We start from the raw sequence: 24,724 nt of genomic DNA on the forward strand, positions 1-24,724 counted from the left end.
CAGCTGCTGCTTGGACAGAGGCCAGAGATCTTTCCATAGCCAGTGGCAGGCTGGTTGGGGCTAGTACATAGGATTCTGGAGCCCTCCTGAGAGAGAAATGGGGATGACTCAAGGCTGCTGGGCCCCCTTGGTTGCTCTGACTCTGGCTGATTCCAGAGATAAGCAGATGGGGGGTGATCACTGCAGCACTTGTGGGCTCGAGCACTTGCCCTTCGCTTGTCACAGCTGCATGAATTGCTTTGTGTGCTAGAGCCATAAGAAAGTGGCAGCCTTATGGAGGGAGGCTGGCCTCAGCTGGAAGGACTTCTTGCCTGAAGGGGAGGATGTCCATGCTTTCCTTGTGGAGCAGGTGCGTTGAGTTGGGCCGAGAGCCGGTGTGGTCATTTTGGCCTCTCTGAGGATGCAACAGGTGGTCTCGGACTGCCAGGGTGTTGGAGAGGGTGTGTGGTGCCTCCCAGCCAGACTGGGGGGGGGGGAGCAGTGATGGCCCCTCTCTGCTCACATCAGGGCATTACAGAGTGGCGGCTTTCTGAGAAGGGCCAGTGTGGGTGGCTGCGAAATTTGGCTGGCCAGTCTTTCTTCTAAGCTGCTGCTGCTCCAACTCTTGTCATGCTGCAGAAGTTGGACTTCACTGAGACAGACAGCTTTGGTTCTTCAGAAGCACTTTCCAAGAAAGCCCTCTCTGCTGAAGAGCTGAACAAGCAGCTGGAGAAACTCGTGACAGAGGACAAGGCGAATGATGAGCAGATCTTTGACTGGGTAGAGGTACACACCCTATTGCCACTGTTATTTTAGCAGCTAGGGCTGCAGTGGGATCCAGCCGCTTTGTGAGCAGCTCTCTCCACTCCTGGTGCATTCTGAGTACACAAGAACAGCTCCACTGGATCAGGCCATAGGCCCATCTAGTCCAGCTTCCTGTATCTCACAGCGGCCCACCAAATTCCCCAGGGAGCACACCTGATAACAAGAGACCTGCAAGGCCTCCTGGGAATTGTAGTTTAAGAACATAAGAACAGCCCCACTGGATCAGGCCATAGGCCCATCTAGTCCAGCTTCCTGTATCTCACAGCGGCCCACCAAATGCCCCAGGGAGCACACCAGATAACAAGAGACCTGCAAGGCCTCCTGGGAATTGTAGTTTAAGAACATAAGAACAGCCCCACTGGATCAGGCCATAGGCCCATCTAGTCCAGCTTCCTGTATCTCACAGCGGCCCACCAAATGCCTCGGGGAACACACCAGACAACAAGAGATCTGCATCCTGGTTCCCTCCCTGCATCTGGCATTCTGACGTAGCCCATTTCTAGAATCAGGAGGTTGCACATGCGCATCATGGCTTGTAACCCGTATTGGCTTTTTCCTCCAGAAATTTGTCCAATCCCCTTTTAAAGGCATCTAGGCCAGATGCCATCACCACATCCTGTGGCAAGGAGTTCTGCCAGCCACGCGAACCCCCTCCTTATGCTGGGCTGTGCTCAGCAAAGTTCAGATGAGCCCTTGGGGGTGGTCTCTAGCTCAAGGGCATCAGGAGGGCATCTTGCAGGAGCAGGCACCAGTGTGGTGCAGAGGGGCTGGATTGCAAGGTGGGAGGGGCCTCTTGCCCTGTCTGTCCTGTGCCCAGTTGGGGCCAATCTTGAATGAAAGCCATCTTAAGGTGTGAGCTTGACCAGAGGACTCCTGCAGCAGTGGGCTCTCTGGAAGGGGTGTGGCTGTACTTTTTAACATCTGTTCTCGATTTCAGGCAAACCTAGATGAAGGCCAGATGAGTTCACCTACATTCCTTAGAGCTTTAATGACAGCAGTTTGTAAAGCAGCCATTATAGGTGAGTGACAACTGGGAAATCTGCACCAAGCACAAGGCACTTGACCCTGAGACGAGAGTGGCCACAACAGGGTAGGCGGGGCAACCTTCTGTCCCAACCTTCTGTCGGATTTCACCTCTCGATGCATGGATGGTGTGTGTGTGTGTGTGTGTGTGTGTGTGTGTGTGTGTGTGTGTGTGTGTGTGTGTGTGTGTGTGTGTGTGTGTGTGTGTGTGTGTGTGTGTGTGTGTGTGTGTTAGTCTTGTTTCCTGAGCCTGAAACCTCCTGGGTGCAATTGGTTGGTTCATAGTCAGCACCATCTTTGCTGAGTTTTCTTCTGTGCAGACTTGCTGATGTGTTTGATGCTTCCCCTCTTTTCAGCGGACAGTTCTACCTTGCGAGTTGATACTGCTGTTATTAAGCAGAGAGTGCCGATCTTATTGAAGTACCTGGACTCGGACACAGAGAAGGAGCTACAAGCACTTTACGCATTACAAGCATCCATAGTAAAACTTGATCAGCCTCCCAGTAAGTGTGTGGTGCATGTGCTGGGGGCAGGGCAGAGGGAGAGTTGCCTTGTCGTTCTATAAGCACATCTGGCTGTACCAGGGCAGTGTGGCCAGGGTGGTTGTCCCCATTTCAGTCTGTCATGTTTCCTCCTCAGTCATATGAGACCCAAGATAGTGGAGGCATAGGAAGCTGCCTCTTGGTGACCAAGTTGGACTCTTGGCTCAGTACTGCCAGCACAGACCAGTAGCAGCTCTCCCAGGTTTCCCGTGCAGGGGTCTCTTCCCAGCCCTTCAGGGAGAATGCTGCCAGGGGTGAGCCTGTGGCCTTCTGCATGATGAGTGAAGGCCTCTCTCGCTGATGCAGAGGACATGGCCATCTTTTCAGCAGCTTGGATGGCGATGTAGAGGAGGTGCTCATCATATTTGCATATGACCTCTGGATTGGTTACTAATAATACCTGGAAGGCAGGGACCAAAAGACTGTCTTGGCAGGTTGAAAACTGAGCCATGCAAACAGAATGAACTTCAGCAGGGATGAATGTAAAGCTCTGCATTTGGGTAGGGAAGACCAGAAGAACCAAGATGACACTGGGGGCACCTGCCTGGGCGGTAGTGTGTGTGAGGTGTGTGAGCAGATCACAAGTTAAACATGAGCAGGGGGTATGATGCGACAACAGCAAAGGAGACAAATGTGATTCTAGGCAACATCAGTGGAGGTCTAGTTGAGAGAAGGGCTGGTCCTGCTGTCCTCTGCTTTAGTCAGGTCCCAGCAGAAATGTTGTATCATGTTTTGGGAGCTGCAGTTTAAGAGGGACATTGATAAACTGGGGGAGGGTCCAAAAGAGGGCAGTAGAGATGTACAGGGGCTGATGGAGGTGGGCATCTTCATCTGGAGAAGAGATGGCAGAGGGACGACATGGCGAGTGCAAGTATCTGAGGGGCTGGCAGGCGGGAGATGGGACAGGTTTGTTCTTACCTCAGCGAAGCCAGGCGACAAGAACAATCTGCCTCGGGGGGGGGCAATCGACTCCCCAGGGTTGAAGGCCTTGAAGCAGAGCCTGAATGTTGTCGTCAGTTGTGGTTGGCCTGTGTTGATTGGCAGGGGCTTGGACTCAGGGACCTTATCAATCCCTTCTAGTCCCACAACTCCCTAGAGGTCTCCTTCAGTTCTTTAGACCAGTGGTTCTCAAACTTTTAGCACTGGGACCCACTTTTTAGAATGAGAATCTGTCAGGACCGATAGCAGTAATGTCATGACCAGAAGTGACATCATCAAGCAAGAACATTTTTAACAATCCTAGGCTGCAATCCCACCCATATTTACCCAGGAGTAAGTCCCATTTACTATCGTTAAAACCATATATGCAGTAGCCTCTTAAAAGTACAGATTTGTAACATTTCCCCAAATGCAGTCACATACCATGGTAGCATCAAGTCTAATATATTCGAAAGAAAATATTGAAAGGAAGGGGGACCCACCTAGTGGGTCCCGATGCACAGTTTAAGAAACTCTGCTTTAGACCATTTGGCTCTTGGTTTTTCTTTGGAAGCGTCTTCTAGTGTTAGGGGTCTGGATTGTTGCCTGCCTGACCAAAGGCAGAGTGTCCTACAGGTTGGGGCACCAGCAAATACGGAAAAGGGCTGCCACTTGGAAGAGCCTCCGGAGAGAGCTGCCTTGGCTAGAGCTCCACTGCTTTGAGAAACATGCAAAGTTGGGCACCATACAAAAGGAGTGAGTACCGAGTGCAGGTGCGCGGCCAGCCATCCCTGCAGTGTTGCTCAGCTTTCCAGCCTCTGCCTGCTACTGAAAGAGTGTTGTTATCCCTTTCTCTGCCCCCCCTTCCTCACACAGATTTGTTACGGATGTTTTTTGATTGCCTATATGATGAGGAGGTGATATCAGAGGACGCCTTTTACAAATGGGAAAGCAGCAAAGACCCAGCAGAGCAGAACGGGAAAGGCGTAGCACTCAAGTCAGTCACAGCGTTCTTCACCTGGCTACGAGAAGCTGAAGAGGAGTCGGAGGATAATTAAGACTGAATACAAAAAAGCAAAAACAATTTAAGTATTTTTTTAAAAAAAGTTTCACGTCTTCGCCAATCACAGTGCAGCAAGGCCAATTCTCGCGCAGAACCCGCCTCCTCCCACACGTGCACGAGTGGGAGAGGAGGAAATGGAGACCCACGCACAGGCGATCATGGAGGACAAGAGGGACTCGCGCATTCAGTTCCCTTCAATCCCGAGGGCAGGAGCACTACACCAAAATACAGCTATTATTTATAGAAAATACTTTGTTTTAATCCTTTTTCCTTTTTTAAACAAGGACTCATACTTTAAAAAGAAACAAATCCATTTAGAAAAAAGTGAGAACTTTAATTTATTATTTTAAGGACTGCTGCAAGCGTCAGTGTAATTTTTAAATTTGCAGTTTCTGTAACAAATTGTATAATAGGCAGCAGCAGCAAAAAGCAGAGAAATAAATTCCCCTCTCCTTCAGATCCACCTCGGTTTTCTTTCAAAAGCATGGTGGCTGTGTCATAAATGCTCCAGGAAGGGCTGGCTGAGGGGGGTGATGGTCTCCAGATCTTTCTGCCTGCCTCTCAGCTTGCATCCAACATTGAAAAAGAAGTTGTTGCCTTGGAGCTGAAGGAAGCACATTTGAGAAAATGGCTATGGACCAGATTGCTTGGAGAACAAGGTGTTCATCCCATGCAGACAAGTGCTACCTTGGAAGGAAGAGGAAGTGATACTTGGGATACTTTTCAGAACCTTTAGAGCAACTTTAAGGCTTGTAAATACATAGAACAAATATTTAAAACAGAAAGAAATGGACTCCGTACTATTTCTTTTCACTTTCAAAATATAAAGAACAAAATAAAGACAAACCCTGCAAGTTTAAAAGAACAGGAAGTGGCTCCTCTTTTGACAGCAACTGAATGTACCGACTGCCCCCTTCCCCTCTGAGCAGCAGCCACAGCCTGAGAGGGGGAAGGGCAGGCAGAGTGATAGGGGAACGAGGGGGGCTGCAGGTTGGGAGAGTCCTTGTTGCAGATGGAATGTTATGTGCGTCCATTCTGCCTCGGTTTGGCCAGGGAGCTATAAAGGTGCAGCTCTCCACATTGTACTCTGCTGAAGGGGGGAGAGACGCCTCCTCATCATTCTGCCCCCTTCCAGGAACTCCAGCCCCCTGTTCCTCACCTGTTCTCTTCAAGGAAAAAGGAATGTGCGACAGTGAACAAAAGCAAAGCAGAACGAAAGCAAAGTGTTGGCCTGGTGGGGAACATCACTGCCTGGGCCTCGCCAGACACCATGACCAAGCACCTCTATGGGGTGAAGGTGCTGCTGCTCCTCAAGGCCCCATCCTCCACTGCCCCACACCTGACTGCGTGCCATCGCTTTGGACGGCCAAAGATAGCCACCACTCCTGGGAGACAGAGCTCCGGGAAACTCAGCTGCTCACTGTGTCCTCCAAAACAAGTGACTGACACTGTGACTCCTGCCCAACTGCCTCACTTGTTAAGGGAGTGGGTTGTATTTGCCAGATACAGTTTGAATGGAAAAAGGTATAGCCTGAGTGTAGCTGAGGGTGGAGTGGGGGGGGGGGCAGGACGGACTTGGGAGTGCTGCTCTCTCCTAATACTGTGAATATGACAGCACCCTGGCAGTGTCCTGATCGGCAAGCAGTCTCACTCTTTCTCTGTAACTTGGTGCTTGCCCCCCATATGGAAATTATACCCATTTTTAATACGTAAACTATCAATGGCTTCTGTGTGCCTTTGCGAGAGGCTTCTGTGCAGAGAGTACAGGCTGGATTAGCCTCAAGCCTCTGTGAGTGGTTTGAGGGGCAAGAGCTTTTTTGCATGGGATGCACATAGACTGCCTGGTTTGGGTTGCTCCTTAGGACCATACCCTTTCAGCCAGGCTAGTTTTGAGGATAGTTCTGTGGGAGCCTGCACTTGTCTTGGTGAGCATTCTTATGGTAGTGGTGCTGCAACCTGACTCCCCCCCCCCCCCAGTCATTTAACCTGTGACTGGTTGCAGGGGGCCCAAAATAAAGCAGGGAGCCTCTTTTGACATGACTTGGACATGCCTGCCCCTGGGTGGCCCACCATTGGCTCTCAATCCTACAGCAGTACTGTTTGAACACAGCTTCCTGGGCTTTTCCCATCAGAGGCAGGGGTTAGCCAGCTTTAAGAAAAAGGTCCCCTCCCCATTTGCCACACCAGAAAAGGGAGGGGTGAGTCAGAAACACTTCAGCCAGGAGGTTGTGTCGAATTGTAACAGCTTGCTAAAAGGCAGCAGCAGTGTTCACATCTTTTAGGAGATGTAAGATATTTCTTCTGCCATCATAACTTGAATGTTTGCCAACAAAAATGTCACAGGACAGGTTGAGCATCCCAAATCCGAAACAGTTTGAGCACCAACCTGACACAGCAAGAAAAGCTTCCTTGGTCGTGAGCACTGAGGTGGATTGATCTGCCTTTGTAGAACATGCCACATCCCCAGGCAGGCAGGCAGGGAGAGAGAAAAGGCTGCACTTCCAAAAAAAAACCCAATGCCCCAATAAGTAACAAAAGGTAGCTCCAGCATGCTTGATGAAATTCTAGAAACTAAATCACACCCACCTGTCTCATTATGAATCTCAACCCACTGGTGCCAAACTGAGAAGCAAGCAACATTTTCTACATTTCCCATCCTGCACAGTCCTGAGCTTGGACTTCACCCAAGTCTGGCAAAAGCCTGGGGAAACAACCACCACCCCCACAGCAATGTCCTCGTGGTGTGACTGGACTCTGTAACCAGCATCTTTGCCAAAAGTCCCAGTGCTTCTCCTGTCACTGTTCTAGCCTCAATGCCTCTAAAGCACCAGCACTGTTGTATATGTTGTATATACTTGTCCAGTATAACAGTATATACTTGTATATACTGTTCCAAAATCTGAAGCACTTCTGGTCCCAAGCATATCGCATATGGGATTCTCAAACCTGTGTGTGCCTTATTATGGTTGGTTAATGTTATCCTGAAAATGACCAGGTCATTTCTGATTGTGCAGCAGCAAATTGTGGTCATCTCAAAGGCATTGGTATGTAGTCATGTGCATGATACTGCTTCTTGCTGTATTTCTACACAGACAATATACTAGAAATAAGTGGGTTGGGGTTTGTACTGCAAATGATATCTGTCAAAATGGGCATATCTAACACTACTTTTAAGCATGATGTTATGCTCTGAGGTGGGCTCAGGTAATGGACTGTGCTTCCATTGGTCAGGGTGGGGGCAGTTGTTCCTTATGGGAAGCCCCCTCCCCTTTGACTGACAGGCAGGGTTGCTCAGCAAGGATGACCCCAAGGAAGTAGGCACACCCGTCCTGACAGTGGCAGGGAGCTGAGCCTTGCCATGAAGTGTCTGTTCTGCTTTAGAAATTCCTCTGCGTGCAGAAGCCATCAATGCAGTTCTTGTTCTAAAGTGGCAGGATCCCGATTGTGGCAAGGGTCTCTAGAAATGTAGGATTGTGAAAGGTCTCTATAGACCCTTCAGCAAGGCATCTCCATAAGTACTTTCTTTGCAGAAGGCTTGCATCTCTGCCTTGAGGGTGCTCATAAAGCCACCTGTTGACTTGGCCTGCTAGGAGCCAGTCTCTTTCCCTGCCCATATGATGCCTTCTTTAGGTCTCAGTCCTGGGGAGGGAGGGAGATAAGCAATGCTTCCTCCATGCTGAAGCAATGCTCTCTCCCACCCCCTGCAGAGATGTGAGCTGGCCAGGTCCAAGTCTTGGGCACAGGGGAGCTTTTGCTGCTTGGTCAACCATGAGGCCTGATGGTCTTGCAAGCAATATCTTGGCCATTTCAGGGGCTCCTGCTGCCTTCTACCTTAAACCTGCAGTGTGAGTGGAGAAGGGTGGTTGGGTAGTACTACAGCAGTGTCAATTTCCAAGCAGACCCACCCCAAGGATATCTCTAGTAGAACCACAGAAAATTAGGGGTGGGTGCCCTAGGGGACCTGCTCTTCAGTCAGTGACCAGAAGGCTGCCAGGGCCAGCTCTGCAGTCTCTTGCTCAGTGTCTCTGTACCAGCCAGAGCAGGCCATGGAGGTTTTGTCAAAGGTTTTTCCACGCCTGCTTAGCCGAAGGAGTCCCACTGAATTCCTGGGCTCGCTCCCGGGCAAGCGCAGGACTGCAGGCTGAGGCCGCGGTCTGGCAGCACAAAGCGGGCCGGAGTCCACAGCGCAGCCACCCGCGGAGCCCGGCAGTGCTGGAATTGACGGGCAGGCGCCGCGCCGGACGGGGCCTCGCTGCCTGCCCGGCTGTCCCGGCGCGACGGCCTGTTGCAGACGGACGCGCTCCTGCTCCTGCAGCGGCCCTGGAGGCCCGGAGCGACCTCCGCCTCCCGAGCTGACCGGGCTCCGCGCTCGGATCGGCGCCGCCCGCCCGCGCTCCTGCTGCGGGGCCTCTGCCGGCCCCCCGCACTGGAGCGGCAGTCGGAGCCGGGCCTGGGAGCGGCTCGGAGGAGCTTCCGGGGGCCGCCAGGCAGGCACCCCTTCTGGGGTCGGGACCGCGCGGCCTGGCGAGGTCGGAGCCGGAGCCTCGCGCCAGCTGGCCCCGCGCTCCGAGCGCCTCGGCCGCACCTGCGCACTCGCGCCGCAGGCTCTTCCGCAGCGCCGCGTTCGGCCAGCGAGAGACGGGCCTAGAGCGTTGAGGCTCGCGGGCGGAGCATGCGCGTGGCCGCAGCGTCCATTGGCCGCGCGTCGGAGCGAGGGCGGGCCTGAGGCCCGGGTTCGAAAGATGCTCGCACCGCCCATTGGCCCGCGCCGCCGCGGCCCCGCCCCTTCCTCCGGTGCCGCCGCCGCCATTGTTCGAGGCCGCTCCGCCGCCGTCGCTGCTGCTGCGTGTCTTGCGCGCCGCCGACGGGCCGCCCTGAGCCGGTGAGCGAAGACTCCGCGGGCGGCGCCCCGCTCCGCTCAGGCCGCCGGGGCCCGTCATGGCCGCTGCAGCTCCCGGGGCGAGCCCGGCCGGTCCCGCAGGCCCTGCCGCGCAGTCAGGCCGCCGCCGCTCTCCTGCAGGCCGGCGGGCCTCGTGAGCGTCGCGCTCCGTTGGGCGGGTCCGGGGAGGGCCCCGCTGCCTCCGCTCTGCGCCTGGGGGCGCGGCGATCGAGCCTCGGCGAGGCAGGTCCCGCCGGTCCGCCCTCTCTGGAAGGGCCTCTGCCCGGGCCAGAGGCGGGGCGGGCGGGGACCGGGCTGCCCTCCCCAGGGCCCGCTTGCCTTCGGCGACAGAGAGGGGCGCGCCCGGCGCCGTTCTCAGGGCTTGGGGAGCCTGCAGACTCTTCCTGCGGCGGGGCGGCCCGGGGTCTTCGCCGTGCCGCCCGTCGAGCGCTCTCTTCTGGGGACGGGCGCCTGCCTGCTGTCCCGCTCCGTGCTGCGGGGAGCTGGCAGGGGCGTCGACCCGCCCCGTTCCTGTCGCTGGGGCCGCGGCCTCCTCGCAAGTGCTGCTGGCTGCGCACCGACCAAAGTGGGGTCTTCCAGCTCCGGTGCTGGCGGGCGGCCTGGGCAGGGAGGATCCCCCCTGCTGTTGGCAGGTCCCCAGACCCCTCGCTGGTCTTGCCCGCATGCCAGAGAAGCATCCTGGAGGCTTGCGCAGCGATTCTGGGGGCCTCTGCTGTTCCCACCGAGGCGGGTCTGCTGCTGCTGGGGAAGCCCCTCCCTGCCTCCCTCCCACAGAAAACAGTCCAGCCCCCCACGCCCTGCTGAGGCTGGCAGCATGTGTGGAATGCAAGTGTTTCCCACCGTGGCAGGCCTGCCTCCGCAGCAACCTCCGCCTGGTGGTTCACCCACGAAGGGGACGCAGATGAGTTTGGTGTCAGGTGCGGCAGAGCTGCCTGTGCTCTGGGCAGCTGAACTCTCCCCTCATCTCCTTTGGGCCTCGCCTGCCCCAGCCAGAGGCAGTCATCACCTTCGGCATCCAGAGGTTGGTGGGGGCTCTTCCTCTGCTTGAGCAGGGAGGGAAATGGAATGCAGGCCGAAGGCTGCTAACCCCCCACCCCTCTTCGGAAGGCTTGTCCGCAAAGACAAGCTTGAGCAAGGGGTCAGTGGCAGAGGAGAGCGTGCAGGGTGGCGAGTGGGAGGACTCCATTTCAAAGATGGTTGTAGGCAGCTCTCGAGGGCACGGCTGACGTAGTCTGGGCTTGAGAGCTGCGCTAAGACCCAAGAGGGCCAGGGAGGAAGCACTGGGCCTCTCACATGGCATTATAACTCAGGGCTGAGGCTGGTGAGCCATGAAGACCCCCAGGCATGTGGCAGAGGGGGGTTGCTGTCCCCAGCCTGCACAGGCATTGCCTGCGGACCTGGTTCTGCAGCAGGCACTGTTGGGACACTTTGCCTGGGGCTTCTGCCAGGCCAGTGGGGGTCAGTCCACTTCCCCATGCTGCCAGGCAGGTACACCCCCTCAAGCCTGTGGCTTTCTGGCTCTCTCCTGGGTCCTGGGCAAACTGTTGCTGCTCTTTTGGCCTAGCTCTGCAGCATGATTGAGGAGTGGGAGGAGTGACAGTTGTCCTTTGTTTGTGTTCTTGTCTTGTTCTCCTCGTTGCTCTTCTTCACCACAGTCTCTTCTGCATTCTTCAGGTTGTCTCCTCTGTTAGGAAGGTCTTCTCCCCCTTGAGGGTAGCACCTGGGGCTCCAAAGTGCTGCCCTCACGCTGGGGCTAGACAGTTATTTAAATGGCAGCCGAAGTGTCTGAAGCGGATCTCACTCCCTGTAAGGCGCCACCTCTCTTAGCGGGCGCTCCCCTGGACACGCTGAGTGAGGTAGGGGCCGACCCTTCTGCACCTTCGCCCGTGGACTGGCCCTGGCGAGGCCTGCTCTGCTGCTGCCGCTCCCCCGCTTATAGGACTCTTGGTGGGGGCTGCACCAGCGCCTCCACCCCCATCCCTAGGTGCACTCCCCCCTACTTCCTCGCTGGGTCTGAACTGAAGCACTCTTCTCCTTGTCTCTTGGGAAGTTGCCACTTCTGCTGCCTCCTTCTCTTCCTCGTGTGTCTGGACACAGTTGCTACTCCCTGTTGCTTTGGATGGGCTGGTTTTGAGAAGGCACCCAAGGTTGCCCACCAGATGCCTCCTTCCAATTTCCCTGGCCTAGAAACCACCACTCCTGCCTCCTGGGCTCTTGGCCTGACGCTCTTCTCCGCTTCCCTTCCAGACAGTTGGTGACGGCGCCATGCCGATCCGAAGGGTTGTGAATGCCTCTGCACGGGAAACTCCTCCCAAAAGCAAACCTGCAGAAGGTGAGGAGGCCCAGCCAGGTAAAGTTCCTGCAGACAACTTGGTCCGTGTGAGCCTCAGTGTGTGCGGGACTTGCATGTCAGCACAACTCTGGGTGCAGGGTGGCAGCTTGTGGCAGGCTCTTGCCACGGAACTGGTGGAGCTCAGGGGAGCTGGCTGCTAGGCCTCCAGGCTTTGGTGCGGAGGACTGAACTGCTCTGGCTTTCTCTGTTTGTGTCTGTTGGCTCTGCTGTTGTAGCTCCAGTTTGCCCCCCAACATTACAAAGTGGTTTTCCAACTGGTTCGTGCACTTCGATGCAGGAGCCTTTTGTGTAGAAGACCACTCTTCTGTGGTCTTTTCCTGTGGTAACTGCTCAATGACATTTCTGTTGAATGGGGTCTGCAAATAGCAGTGATGTGCAATGATCCTGTCCAGGGAAGGCAGGGACTCGGCTAGCAGTGAGAGGGGGAAAGCACTCACCACAGCTGCCCAGGGAGGTCTCAGGCCAAGGCGCAGAGCTGCTTGGCAGGTATGTCTGCATCCCTGCCCCCACCCAGAGCTCCCCTTCCATCCTCCCCTGTTCAGTCTGACATCCCAGGGCTCTGCTTTTCCCTCCAAAAAGCACCACCAACTGCACAGACAAGAATACCTGCAGCTTTCCGCCTCCACTTGAAAACAACTCCCTAGGCTTTGTGGCAGCAGGGTTCCCCCAAACCTGGGCCCCATGGCCTGGGCGTCCCTGCCACCACTGACCCTCCCCCTTTGCTGGGAAATTGGGGCTCCCTGGAGACAGCAAGAACAGAGGGGAGCCCTTACCATCTCTGCAAAAATCTCCTAGCTGCCAGGGGGGGGTGTTTTCTAATGGAACCTCTCGTCTCTTCCGTGTGTGTGTTTTTGTCTGGTTCTGAGAAGAAGCTTCTCTGAACAGGTTTTTGGGTTCCTGTTTTGGATTAGTTTAATTCCTGCTCAGAAGTGAGAGGTACGTGAGTTGCAGAACCACAGACATGGACCAGGCAGGCTGGAAGCAGGCAGAGATCGAAGTTCAAGGGAGGACGAGGATGGGGAGACAAGCTGCTCTGTCTGAGAAGTGGGTTCTGAGGCAGGAATTGTCCTTGGGGCTTGACTAAGCCGGGCCGGCAGCCCAGAGAACACTCCCGAGTCCCAGACTGCAGCACAGGGGAGAAGATCCTGGGGCAGGGGGAAGACTTACAGCCTGACCCTGCTGGTGTGCAATGGTTTGTTGGTTGAATTGGGAGGCGCCTGAGTGAAAGCACAAGTGTGCAAGCAGAGGGCAGACTCACCTGGGACAGCAGGCCTGGTGGCTTTCCTAGCCTGCTCTGCTCGGGGCAGGCCCCACTCCACCTGTTCTCAGCTTGACCTTGTAATTGAGGGAAGTTCTGAAGCACCAGAGCAGATCAGCAAGTGGGTTGTGCTGGCGACTGCAGATCCCCACTAGACGTGCCAGGCGCTGGGGCTGGCGCCGGATGTCCTGCCTGCTTCTGAACAGAACACCCTGGCAGGGTGCAGTGGGGGTGGGCCATGGGTCCTGCTGTGGGGCTGACCCAGCCTGGGGTGCTGCCAGCGGCACCTGTGCAGTGTCACCACCTGTCGCCCCTATGCCGCTCCCTGCAGCCAGGCTTCTCCTGCCCTTCCTCCCCTCCTCCCTGCCCAGATCCAGATGTAAGTTCCGAGGAGTCAGCCTCCACCGTTGAGGAGCAGGAGAACGAGACCCCGCCAGCCACCTCCAGTGAGGCGGAGCCCCCAAAGGAGTCTGAGGCTGGGGACAAGAGTGTGGAGAAGCCTACTGAGGAAGCCAAAAAGGAGTAAGGAATGCAATCTCCTAGGTGCCTGGATGGGGCTCTTGGAGGGGTTGGAGGAAGGGGGCGTCGTCCAGAGCTGCTTCCCGAAAGGATCTGTAAGGGAGGGCAGGTGAAGCCGGTGCTTCTGCAAAAGACTTCTTCCCCCAGGCTGCTCCAGCTTGCTGCTCTGGTGAACTGGAGTTTGGCTGAAGGGGAGGGTGTTGGGCAGGCTGGTCCTCAATCCCACCGCACTATCCATTGCCACAGTCCCAATTGTGTAGCCAGGTGTTGTTCCTGACAAATGTCTGATGCAGCAGGACCCCCCCAAGAGTTGGCCCCACCCAGCGCGTGGAGGCAGCAGCAGGAGCTCCGTTGTGGTTCTGCACCCCTGAGCCGCCTGGCAACCTCCCCACCTGATGCTCTTGTCTCGTGCTGTGCGCAGGGAAAAGGACCCAGGGAAGGAGAAGGAGAAGAAGGTCCGGAGGACCATCCCTGCCTGGGCAACCCTCTCGGCCAGCCAGCTCGCCAGGGCCCAGAAGCAGACACAGATGGCAGCCTCCTCTCGCCCTAAGATGGATGCCATTCTGATTGAGGCCATCAAGGCAAGTGGCTGGCAGGCAGGCAGGCAGGCAGCCTCGTGGGCAGGCAGGGCTGTCTGCTGATGGTCTGCTCCCTTTCAGGCCTGCTACCAGAAGGGGGGGGCGTCGGTCGTGGCCATCCGCAAGTACATCATTGGCAAGTATGCGTCTCTGGAGCTGCAGAGGAGGGGCTATCTCCTGAAGCAGGCCCTGAAGCGGGAGCTGGAGCGGGGTGCCATCCGGCAGGTGAGCAGTGCCTCTGGAGACACCTGGCAAAGGTGTCCTGCTAAGCCACAGGAGCTGCTGGGGGGGGGGGCATTGCATCTGGCTTAAAGCATTAGCCCGCTCTTGAGGCTGATGGTGTTCAGGTTTCGGGGGCACACTGTGTCAGCCTGCAGGTGTTGCTGGCGGGGGGTGGGGGAATCAGGATTGGTGCCTCTTCAGGCTCGAGTCGGCTAAGAGACTGGCTCTGTAGGGCTCCACCCTGCTTTTTCTGGATCAGATTAGGTTAGGCTTCCAGATTTGGAGGGGCTTTCTAAAAGGCGTCAGTGAGTTCTTTAGGTGTGGGTTTCTCCATGTCACAGAAGATTAAGGCAGCTCTGCCCTTGAAGCTGCAGATCTGGCTGAGAATGGCTGGTGGCTGCCCCCTCCCTGGGCCCCCTTGCGCATCACCTGCTTTTCCAGAGTCTTCCTGATGCTCGACACCGACCCTTCCTTTCCATCTACCATACTAGGTGAAAGGGAAAGGAGCCTCTGGCAGCTTTGTGGTTGTCCCAAACTCGGGGAAAGCCGCTCCAAAATCCAGAGACCGGAAGGTAAGGCCAGCAGGCTAGGCAGGAGTAACCCCTCCACAGGACCCTCCTCTCACCAAGGGCTTTTGCTCTTCTTGCAGGCGTGTGGAGGAGGGCAAATGTGCTGCAGGGCAGTCACAAGGGTGCCCCCCCCCCGTGGAGCCAACAAGCCTTGTGGCATGGCCCAGGGCACTCTCCCTAGGCAAAAGCAGCACCTCCCCCTGCCCTGAAGACACTTCCACCACCCAATGGCCCAGGCGCTGGTGCACTCCAGCTTATACCATGTAGGGAGGCTGCCTCCTATCCCTCGTGGGCTGATTTCCCACCTGCCTAGGTAGTCCCTGCAGCTGCCCTCGCCCTGTGGATGCTGAGGGTAGTGGGAAGATCCATCCACAGCATGCCTGGGAGAGAGAGTGTATGCCTGGGAAAGGGCCTTGCCGTGCCCCCATCCCAAGCGCTGTTCCACCTCTGTTGCCCTCCATTCCTCTGCCTGTGGATGGGCTGCCCAGTGGGCTCCTGGCCTCCTTCCAAGGGGTTCCACACTGTCTTTCAGAGGAGTGCTTTGGCCTCCGGCCCAGAGCAGCAGGTGAAGCTAGAAGATGTCCTCCCACTGGCCTTCACCCGCCTCTGCGAGCCTAAGGAGGCCTCCTACAGCCTGATCAAGAAATACGTCTCACAGTACTACCCCAAACTGAAGGTGGACGTCAGGTAGGTGGCTGGAGGCAGTCCAGGCAGATCAGCAGCCCCCTTCTGGGGGGGGGGGAAGCATCGCCTTGGCTGCCCTCCCTCCCCTTGCCTTGGCAGCCAGCTAGGGGTGCAAGGCCGGCTTTGTGTCCCCTGGCCCAAGACAATTTTCTCCGTAGTGTTCTGAGCACATGCAAAACGGCCTGTGCTTGCCCCCAGCATGCAGCTGGGGCTGAAGGGGGGACGTGTGTGGATTTTGGCCTCCTTGACCAGGACCACCCACCATGCCCTCAAACGCCAAGCCACTTGGCTTGTTCCACCCTCTCTTTGGGCTTCCGCACTAGTGCATCTCCCTCTGTTTTACCCCCCAGCAAAGAATGATGCATCTCTGTTCCTTGTGAGCATCACAAGATCACGGGAGCATCATGGGTGGTCTCTGGGGGCCTTTTTCACGGCTAAATCCAGCTCTGCTCCCTTGCGGGCCCTGGACAAGCAAGTCTGTTCTGCCCCCATAAGATGACAGGATCTCCTTCTCCATGCTAGGGAGAGCCATTTGTGTGAACTCTGGAGCCCTAGTCCAGATTCCCTAGAGATCTCTTTGGGTCAGGTCTCCATCCTTCCCTTGCCCCATAGCAGGTGGGCCTCTGCTGCTCCCCACAGCTCTGCCAGTGGTTGTGCCCAGGGCGGGCTTGACGCACCTGCTCCTTCCTGCAGACCCCAGTTGCTGAAAAATGCCCTGCAGCGAGCTGTGGAGAAGGGCCAGCTGGAGCAGATCACAGGCAAAGGAGCCTCTGGGACCTTTCAGGTGGGGAGTAAGGCACCCTGTGCACACCTCGCTCCTGCTTTTTCAGAGCAGAGGATTCGAGTACCAGGGGAGGGACCTTTCTTCCTTCTCTTTATCTGACGCCCCCTGTTTGCTTTCCCCAAAACAGCTGAAGAAATCTGGAGAGAAGCCCCTGCTGGGTGGGAGCCTGATGGATGACGCTATTCTGTCAGCCATTGCCGCCATGAATGAGCCCAAGACCTGCTCTACCACTGCTCTGAAGAAATACGTCCTGGAGAAGCACCCGGGGACAAACTCCAGCCTCCAGGGTAGGTTGCGTCCTCGCCTGTTCCCACACAGGCAGGCACGCAGAAGCAGTGTCCTTGCTAGCCATGCTGCTTCCTTGCACAGTTTGGACTGGCACTGGTTGTAGTGATGGCCACTGGCTCGGCTGGGGCCTGAGATGCATGCAGGGAAGAGCCCTTCAGGGACTGCTGGTTGTGGTGGCAAAATGCTGCTGACTTCGTGGTCCGCCTCTGAGCATCAGTGTGCAGGAGTGGCTGTGGAATTCTTGGGAGCATGGCTACTAGGCAGGATGGATCTTCCTTGGTTTGCCTTGGCAGCAGCCAGGGTTTTCCACTGCTCTTACTAAAAGAGAGGGGCTGGCGTTCTCCATGTTCCTTAGCAATCTGTCCCTGGGAGAAGGAGCAGGGACTTCCTGGAGTTGCCTGTTGGTTACCTTGGGGAAGAGATGCGGAGGGGGTGGCAAAGGTGTAGGGGTGCTGGCCTCAGGAAGTCCTCCTGAGCCCATCTGGCTCAGGGCTATATGTGGAAGAGAGTTCTGAGTGGAACCAGCAAAATGCCCTGGTGGAGCTCTCCCTGTCTTCCCCTCCCCCCAGTAGTTTTTTGTCCTGGTAGTTTTTGCTTGGGCTTCCCAGCCATTGATTTTATCTTGCCAGACAAATCTCATCTCCTTTTTTGATCCAATTACTAGCTTACTGGACTGTGGGAATGCAGTAGATGTAATATATCTTGACTTCAGTAAAGCATTTGATACGGTCCCACATGACATCCTAATCAGCAGGTTGGTAAAATATGGGTTCAACGATACAATCGTTGGATGGATTTGCAACGGGTTGGATGGCTGTACACAGAGGGTGTTTGTCAGTGGCTCCGCATCAACCTGGAGGGAAGTTTTGAGTGGGGTACCTCAGGGCTCTGTCTTGGGCCTGGTTCTTTTTAATATCTTCATCAATGACTTGGATGAGGGGATACAAGGGAGCCTCATCAAATTTGCTGATGACATAAACTGGGAGGAGTAGCAAACACACTAGAAGACAGCGGAAGCCTTCAGGAAGACCTGACAAAATGGAATACAGGGCTGAAATGAATAAGATGAAGTTCAACAGGGATAAATGCAAAGTTCTGCGCCTGGGCAAAAACAACCAAAGACACAAGTACAGACTGGGAGATACCTGGCTTGGGAGCACTATATGTGAGGGGGACAATGTTTGGCATAATGAGAGCATTCAGGGACAAAGGAGCTAATAAGCAGCCTATCCTGGGGCATTCCATGTATAAATGCTTTTATGCAAATGCCCGGTCTCCAAGCAAAGATGGGAGAACTGGAATGTCTGGTGACAAGAGAAAACATTGACACAGTGGACATAAGGAAAACCTGGTGTAATGTGGAGAATCAGTGGGATACCGCAGTCCCGGGCTATGAACTCTACAGGAGGGACAGGGAAGGGCGTGTTGGGGGTGGGGTGGCCATTTATGTTAAGGAAGGGTAGAATTCAGCAAAGTAGAGATTGAAGGTGGGTCTGACTCCACCATAGAATCTCTGTGGGTTAAATTACCAGGCCTGAAGAGTGATGTAATACTGGGGGCGTACTATCGTCCTCCAGACCAGAAACCAGAAGGGAACTTGAAATGAGGAAACAGATCAGGGAGGTGACGAGGGACAGGGTTGTAATCATGGGGGACTTCAATTATCCTCATATTGACTGGGTCAACTTGTGTTCTGGTCACAAAAAGGAGACCAGCTAAATGACAGTGCCTTAGAGCAGCTAGTCATGGAACCCACCAGAGGACAGGTGACTCTGGATTTAATATTGTGCGATACTCAGGACCTGGTTAGAGACGTCAGTGTTACTGAGCCATTGGGGAACAGTGATCATGCTGTGAACCGTTTCGACATGCACGTCGGGGGAAGAATACCGCGCAAATGTCTCACAAAAACCCTTGACTTCCGACGAGCGGACTTCCCTCAAATGAGGAGGCTGGTTAGAAGGAGGTTGAAAGGGAAGGTAAAAAGAGTCCAATCTCTCCAGAGAGCATGGAGGTTGCTCAAATCAACAGTAATAGAGGCCCAGCAGAAGTGTATACTGCAAAGGAAGAAGGGCTCGACTAAGTCCAGGAGGGTGCTAACCAGCCATGTCAGAGGCCGTAAAGGGCAAGGAAGCTTCCTTCCGTAAATGGAAGTCTTGCCCTAATGAGGAGAATAAAAAAGAAGGTGATACGGGAGGCTAAGAGAGACTATGAGGAACACATGGCCAGCAGCATTAAGGGGAATAATAAAATCTTGTTCAAATATGTTAGAAGCAGGAAACCCGCCAGAGAAGCGGTTGGCCCTCTGGATGGTGAGGGTGGGAAAGGGGAAATAAAAGGAGACTTAGAGATGGCAGAGAAATTGAATGAGTTCTTTGCATCTGTCTTCATTGCAGAAGACCTCGGGCAGATACCGCTGCCCGAACGGCCCCTCCTGACCGAGGAGTTAAGTCAGATAGAGGTTAAAAGAGAAGATGTTTCAGACCTCATTGATAAATTAAAGATCAATAAGTCACCGGGCCCTGATGGCATCCACCCAAGAGTTATTGAAGAATGAAGTTGCTGATCTCTTGACTAAAATATGCAACTTGTCCCTCAAAACGGCCACAGTGCCAGAGGATTGGAGGATAGCAAATGTCACGCCTATTTTTAAAAAGGGAAAGGGCGGGACCCGAGAAACTATAGGCCTAACATCTATACCGGGTAAGATGGTGGAATGCCTCATCAAAGATAGAATCTCAAAACACACAGACGAACCAGCCTTGCTGAGGGAGAATCAGCCTGGCTTCTGTAAGGGTACGTCTTACCTCATGAACCTTTTAGAATTCTTTGAAAAGGTCAGCAGGCATGTGGATGCGGGAGAACCCATGGCCATTATATATCTGGACTTTCAGAAGGCGTTTGACACAGTCCCTCACCCAAGGCTACTGAAAAAATTCCACAGTCAGGGAATTAGAGGGCAGGTCCTCTCCTGGATTGAGACCTGGTTGAAGGCCAGGAAACAGAAAGTGGGTGTCAATGGGCAATTTTCACAATGGAAAGAAGTGAAAAGCACTGTGCCCCAAGGATCTGTCTTGGGCCTGGTGCTCTTCAACCTCTTCATAAATGACCTGGAGACAGGGTTGAGCAGTGAGGTGGCCAAATTTGCCGACGACACCAAACTTTTTTGAGTGGTGAAGACCAGAAGTGATTGTGAGGAGCTCCAGAAAGATCTTTCCAAACTGGCAGAATGGGCAGCAAAATGGCAGATGCATTTTGTTTCAGTGTAAGTAAGTGTAAAGTCATGCACATTGGGGCAAAAAATCAAAACTTCACATGTAGGCTAATGGGTTCTGAGCTGTCTGTGACAGATCAGGAGAGAGATCTTGGGGTGGTGGTGGACAAGTCGTTGAAAGTGTCAACCCAATGTGCGGCGGCAGTGAAGAAGGCCAATTCTATGCTTGGGATCATTAGGAAGGGTATTGAGAACAAAATGGCTAATATTGTAATGACGTACAAATCAATGGCAAGGCCACACCTGGAGTATTGTGTCCATTTATGGTTGCCGCATCTCAAAGAGGATATAGTGGAAATGGAAAGGGTGCAAAAAAGGGCAACTAAGATTTTTCCAGGCCTCTGGAATGTGGTGTCCACTTCTGGTCACTCCACCTCAAGGAGGAGGGATATTGCAGACCTGGAACAGGTGCAGGAGCAGGCAAGGCACCAGGCAGCCAAGATGGGTTGGAGACCTAGAGTTCCTTCCTGATGAGGAAAGGCGACAATGTTTGGGGTTCTTAAGCCAGGGCATCATTGAGACTTGCAAGATGATGTGTTAAGTAGAGAAATGTGTCTTCCCCAAGCATGGCATGGGGACCAGGAAAGGGGGTGCCCAGTGAAGCTGACGGCATGGCAGTGAGATGGCCATTCACTTGGAGGGACACCCAGCTGGAGGTCTGTCCCTGGCTGGCAGACAGGAGGGCCACTGTCACCAGGTTCCAAGGCAGCCTGCCCACTGAGTGCTGGGGAGCTATGGGTGGGAAGCATTCCTGACTGCCTCCTGGAGGCAGCTGGGGGGAATGCTAGACGTAACAAATCCTGGGACCTGATTTCGCAGCCAGCCAGCCACTCCTTTGGTTCTTGTGGGTAGGGCTGAATTACAGGGATGCTGAGACCACCTCCCCTCATCTCCCCCCCAGTCCATCTGCTGAAAAGGACCCTGCAGAAATGCGAGCGGAACGGCTGGATGGAGCAGATCTCCGGGAAGGGCTTCAGTGGCACTTTCCAGCTGTGCTTCCCGTACTACCCCAGGTAATGGACGTCTTGGAGATCCCCAGGCCAGGAACTGCCTGGCTGCTGTGAGGGGCCTGTCAGACTCTTCCAGTGCCTGAACTGCAGGGGTGCTCGGAGGGGACTTGGGGCCAGGCCTTTTCAGTCCAGAATCTGAGGAGTAGGAAGGAGGGGCTCCAGATCCTGCAAAGTGTATGTGGTCTGAGTGGCTACACCCCCACGCTATGGGGCACTGTCTTGTTTTAACTCCCACACGCCTTATTTCTGACCTCCTGTCAGCCCAGGCATTCTGTTCCCAGAGAAGCAGAAGGGGGAAGATTCAGAGTCCTCTGAGGAAGAGGAGTCATCATCTGAGGAAGAGGAGGAGTCTGAGGAAGAGCCCCCTCCCAAGAAAAGGTATTGTGACCAGTGGCCCTGTGCTGGGAAGATGACACCTTCTTTGGAGTGGGAGCCAGACCAGGTGGTCCTTGGGCCCCTTTCCTGACTGGTTTTCAAGGGATGGGGCAGGACCCTCTTCGGCAAGGCTGAGGGGAAAGATATGTCCTGCAATTTGTTCCGTGGCCAGCACAGGCTCGCCAAGTGGCAGCAGCACTGGTGCCCACCTCACTCGCCATGAGATGGTTCTGAAACAGGTGGGAGGAGTGTTGCCCTCTTGGCATTGCTGGTCTTGAGCTCTTTTGCTCCTGTCAGCAGGACGCAGAAGCAGCCCCCTCCGAAAGTCCAGAGCCGGGCCAGCACAGTGCAACGGCGAGAGGCCAAGCCCCGCAAGGCCACCCCTGTGGTGCATCGTGGGAAAGCCAAGCCCCCTCTCAAAGTCAAAGCCCCCACCAAGAAAGCCAAGCCAGCACCCCCTCAGGCTGCCATCAGGATCCCCCCTGGCAGCAGCCCCGCCCCCAAGAAGCCCACCAGCGCCAGGAAGGAGGTGAAGCCCTCAGCCACCAGGAAGAGCAAGCCTACCATGAGGAAGTCCCTGCGGGCGAAGAAGTAAGGCCACTACTCCCCTGAGTGGCAGCACCTCTGTACCCCTGTGCTTTTCTTCTTCGAGGTCCACACATATTTTGTATCTTAGTCCTTGAGCTGCAGCTGTTCTCTCCCTCTTCCCTCCCCCTCACCGGTAGCAGCAGGGGGGAAACCAGGACATCCAAGTGATGCTCCACATCTAGGCATTTTGGTCTCTTCCCTGTGCCTTCTCGCTCACGCTCATGTGCTCGCCCCTCCAGCCACCTCCTTTTCTCGCCCCAGACCAATCACCAGTAAACATAAGACACTACTCAAGAAACAAGGCAGCATCGGGTCCTTGGTGCAGGGTGCAGCTTGGCTGTGGAGTTTTGGATTTGAAAACTGGTTGCGAAGAAGATGGTTATATTTTTAGAAATTAACAGCTTTCGCAGAAGGTGGAGGCGGCAGTTCAAAAGGCCTTTTTTGTCCTACCCCAGAGTGCTGCCTGTGGTCCTTGCCAACCAGCAGGTTGGTTACCCCATCCTGCTCTCCCCCAGGTATTGGGGGGGTCAGGGTCTGCCTTGTGGGATGGGGGCCCTGCTGCTGCCTTCCTAGCTAGCGTGTTCTGCTGTCATAGCTTAGTTCCCCCTCGTGGTCTCTGTCCCCTCAAGACTGGGCTTGCGCAACTGTCACCTTGAATCCAACTCTAGCAAGATGGAAGAGCCTGAGGTTTTGTCAGTTATCTGCCCCCTACCCTGTTTTTTTTTTAAGAGGAAAGAGCAGAGAATGAACACAGAGCCACGAAGTGAGGAAAATATAACAGCAACTCTGAGCCTGCTGGTGTGTGTGTGGTTTTTGTACCTGGAGGGCCTGGCCCAGAGTGAGCATCCCTTGTGCTGCTGGCTGAGCCCTGCTTGGGCACTTGGAGCCTGCTGGTGGTTGGGGCACCCTCCTGGAGAACGGGGTCAGCAGGGGACTCCCCCAGGCCTAGTTCATAGTGGGGCCCTCTAAAGAGTAGGTTTCATCATCCATTCTGTCTCTGAGAATAGGCAGGTCCAGGTGAGGGAGGCTTCAGAAGTCAGCAGCACAACTGGGCTGGTTCAGGATCCCTCAGCTGCTGCTGAGCACCTGAAGAGGAGCAAGGACTGGCAGCTGCTGCACAGTTGAAATGAGTACTGCTCTGAAGGATGGCTTGCAAAGACGGGTGGGACAGAAGCCCCCAGACATCAGCTGGGGGACTCTGGACCTCTGAGATGATTCCTAGATGGTGTCCGGCCTGCCAGACCTGAGCATGCACCCCTATGGTCCTCTGGAGCGAGGCTGGCCCCTGCTCAGTTTCCTGGGCACCTGGCAGCTTGGAAACAGCAGAAGGGGGGTCCCAGCTGCAGAACCAGCCCTCCAGGAAGGCTTGAGCCTGCTTGACCAGTGGGGAAGGCAAGGAATGGGGGGGCTCCTATCTCCCCCTGTCACAAAGCCACTGCTGTGTGAAATGACAAGCACACCCCGTCCGCAGGATTGGGCCCCCTGGGAAGGGGCTGTTGGGCCGCTGGGCAGATGCAGGAACTGCAAAAGGGTGGGGTGTGGCTGGATTTGAGTCATGTGGGCAGGTTCGGTGGGAACAAGGAAAAAGCTTGTGGGGAGGACGAACTGGAGCTGGCGGGCGAAGGGGGCCGCTGCCAGGGCTCTTGCCAGGTGTGCCTGGAAGGGCCACCTCCTCCACTGGAGCTCTCTGACCACGCATAGCGCAGCTGACGCTCGCGCCCCTGCTGCTTCCGAGGAGACCTCCAGCTCCACGCTGTTCCCATCTCGGGCTGGGCCCGTTCCCACTGCAGACAGGATGACCTGCAGCTGCCGCCAGAAACGGGGCGGGGAATGCCCGGAGCGCTCGGACGAGCCCGGCCTTCCCTGGCTGCCAAGCGCGGGCTCACCTCTTCGGCCACAGAGGAGACGCCAGCCCGGCCTCGCGTGGTCGCCCTCCCACCCCTTCGCCTTCCGCGGCTGCCCGGTGCCGAGGAGCCAGCTGGGCTCGCAGTCCTTGGAGTCGGGCTCGGCCCAGATCTGGGACGCCCCGTCCTTTCCCCGCCCGCCTCCGCAGCGGCGCTTGGGGGCGGGTGCGCGCAGAGGGCGCAGGGTCAGGCCTCCCCGCTCGGGGCGCTACGTGGGCGGAAGGGGCTCTGGCATCCCCCAGGGGTACCGGCTTAGCGGAGGCCCCTCCGCCGCGGACGGGCTGGGCAGTTCCCGGTGAGCAGCACGAGGCTCTGCTCCAGCCAGGGCAACGCGCAAGGGCTGCCCCACGGCCTAGGAGAAGGGGGTGAAGGGCCCAGGGTCAGAAAGGGGCCCAGAAAGTTCCTGGGACCGGACACTTTCCTCTCTCACCTGAACGCGCTGCCCGCGCAGGATGCGGGGGCACAACCAGGGCAAGCAGTGGCAACTGCGCTGCAAGCCACACACGCGGCCCAGGAAAGCATCCGTGACCCTCCTGGACGCAGAGTCCCACGGGGAGGAGCTGGTCTGCTGCAGTTGCTCTTCGGCTTGTTGCTGGACAGCCCCGGAGGAGCGCAGAGGAGCTCAGGGCAACGCTGTGGGGCTGCCGCTGCCGCAGAAGTTCATTGTGGTGCATTCTAGGAGGAGCCCCAAGACCCAGAGGCACGTTTCCTGCAGTGATTTTCTATACTGCAAAGTTTTTAAAGAGACTTAGGTTTACCATACTAGCTGCCAATGCCACGTGGTGGGGTAGACCCGGCTCCGAAGACTATTCTGGCTGCCAGCACCCTTCCCCTGCCCTCTTTTGTCGTCGCCCCCCCGTTCTACCTGCCCCCACTGCCCCTTCCCCCTTTGGGAAGGGGCCCAAAATAAACGTTGTACCCCCCGATAAACTCCTCTCAGAGGCCCGGCCCTGCCCCCTTCGGAGGCCCCTCTGAACGCGGCGCTAGGGAGACGCGGGCAGGAGCGCGAGGGCGTCTGCAGGCGGTCCGCTCCGGGTTCCCGGCAGGAAGAAGCGGCCGACCCTGCGG

General features: G+C 55.8%; 2 protein-coding genes across 14 annotated transcripts in view; both read left to right on the forward strand.

Annotated features, from left to right (window-relative positions):
- Window positions 1–5,215, forward strand: part of EIF4G3 (eukaryotic translation initiation factor 4 gamma 3) — a 62,148-nt gene extending 56,933 nt beyond the window's left edge. For all 10 annotated transcript variants that reach the window (XM_066637361.1, XM_066637363.1, XM_066637366.1 and 7 more), the window contains 5 exons: window positions 251–349; window positions 619–765; window positions 1,742–1,823; window positions 2,184–2,330; window positions 4,164–5,215. In XM_066637361.1, coding sequence (XP_066493458.1) covers window positions 251–349; window positions 619–765; window positions 1,742–1,823; window positions 2,184–2,330; window positions 4,164–4,345 — 657 coding nt within the window. In that variant the 3' untranslated portion in view covers window positions 4,346–5,215. The remainder of the gene's footprint in view (window positions 1–250; window positions 350–618; window positions 766–1,741; window positions 1,824–2,183; window positions 2,331–4,163) is intronic.
- Window positions 5,216–9,136: 3,921 nt separating this feature from the next.
- On the forward strand, window positions 9,137–22,542 carry HP1BP3 (heterochromatin protein 1 binding protein 3). Of its 4 annotated transcripts, none has more exons than XM_066637529.1 (13): window positions 9,137–9,232; window positions 10,925–11,106; window positions 11,498–11,600; window positions 13,233–13,383; window positions 13,802–13,961; window positions 14,040–14,183; window positions 14,672–14,752; window positions 15,282–15,436; window positions 16,127–16,217; window positions 16,345–16,504; window positions 20,681–20,792; window positions 21,051–21,167; window positions 21,465–22,542. In XM_066637529.1, the coding sequence occupies exons 2-13, from the start codon at window positions 11,020–11,022 to the stop codon at window positions 21,757–21,759; spliced, it is 1,656 nt and encodes a 551-aa protein (XP_066493626.1). In that variant the 5' UTR covers window positions 9,137–9,232; window positions 10,925–11,019; the 3' UTR covers window positions 21,760–22,542. The 4 variants fall into 4 exon arrangements, with proteins under 4 accessions (XP_066493626.1, XP_066493629.1, XP_066493630.1 ...); XM_066637532.1 differs by having other exon boundaries at window positions 11,498–11,582; XM_066637531.1 differs by lacking the exon at window positions 9,137–9,232 and adding an exon at window positions 9,899–10,271.
- The last annotated feature ends 2,182 nt before the right edge of the window (window positions 22,543–24,724 follow it).

This window comes from Tiliqua scincoides, chromosome 9, assembly GCF_035046505.1.
Source record: "Tiliqua scincoides isolate rTilSci1 chromosome 9, rTilSci1.hap2, whole genome shotgun sequence".
Taxonomy (NCBI): domain Eukaryota; kingdom Metazoa; phylum Chordata; class Lepidosauria; order Squamata; family Scincidae; genus Tiliqua; species Tiliqua scincoides.

Excerpts from the sequence above, each read along its gene's own strand:
- HP1BP3 (XM_066637529.1), top strand. The coding sequence starts at position 11,020 with ATGGCAGCCGAAGTGTCTGAAGCGGATCTCACTCCCTGTAAGGCGCCA. Across the intron at positions 14,184-14,671 it reads AGCGGGGTGCCATCCGGCAG|GTGAAAGGGAAAGGAGCCTC; the intron begins GTGAGCAGTGCC and ends CTACCATACTAG. Across the intron at positions 14,753-15,281 it reads CAAAATCCAGAGACCGGAAG|AGGAGTGCTTTGGCCTCCGG; the intron begins GTAAGGCCAGCA and ends ACTGTCTTTCAG.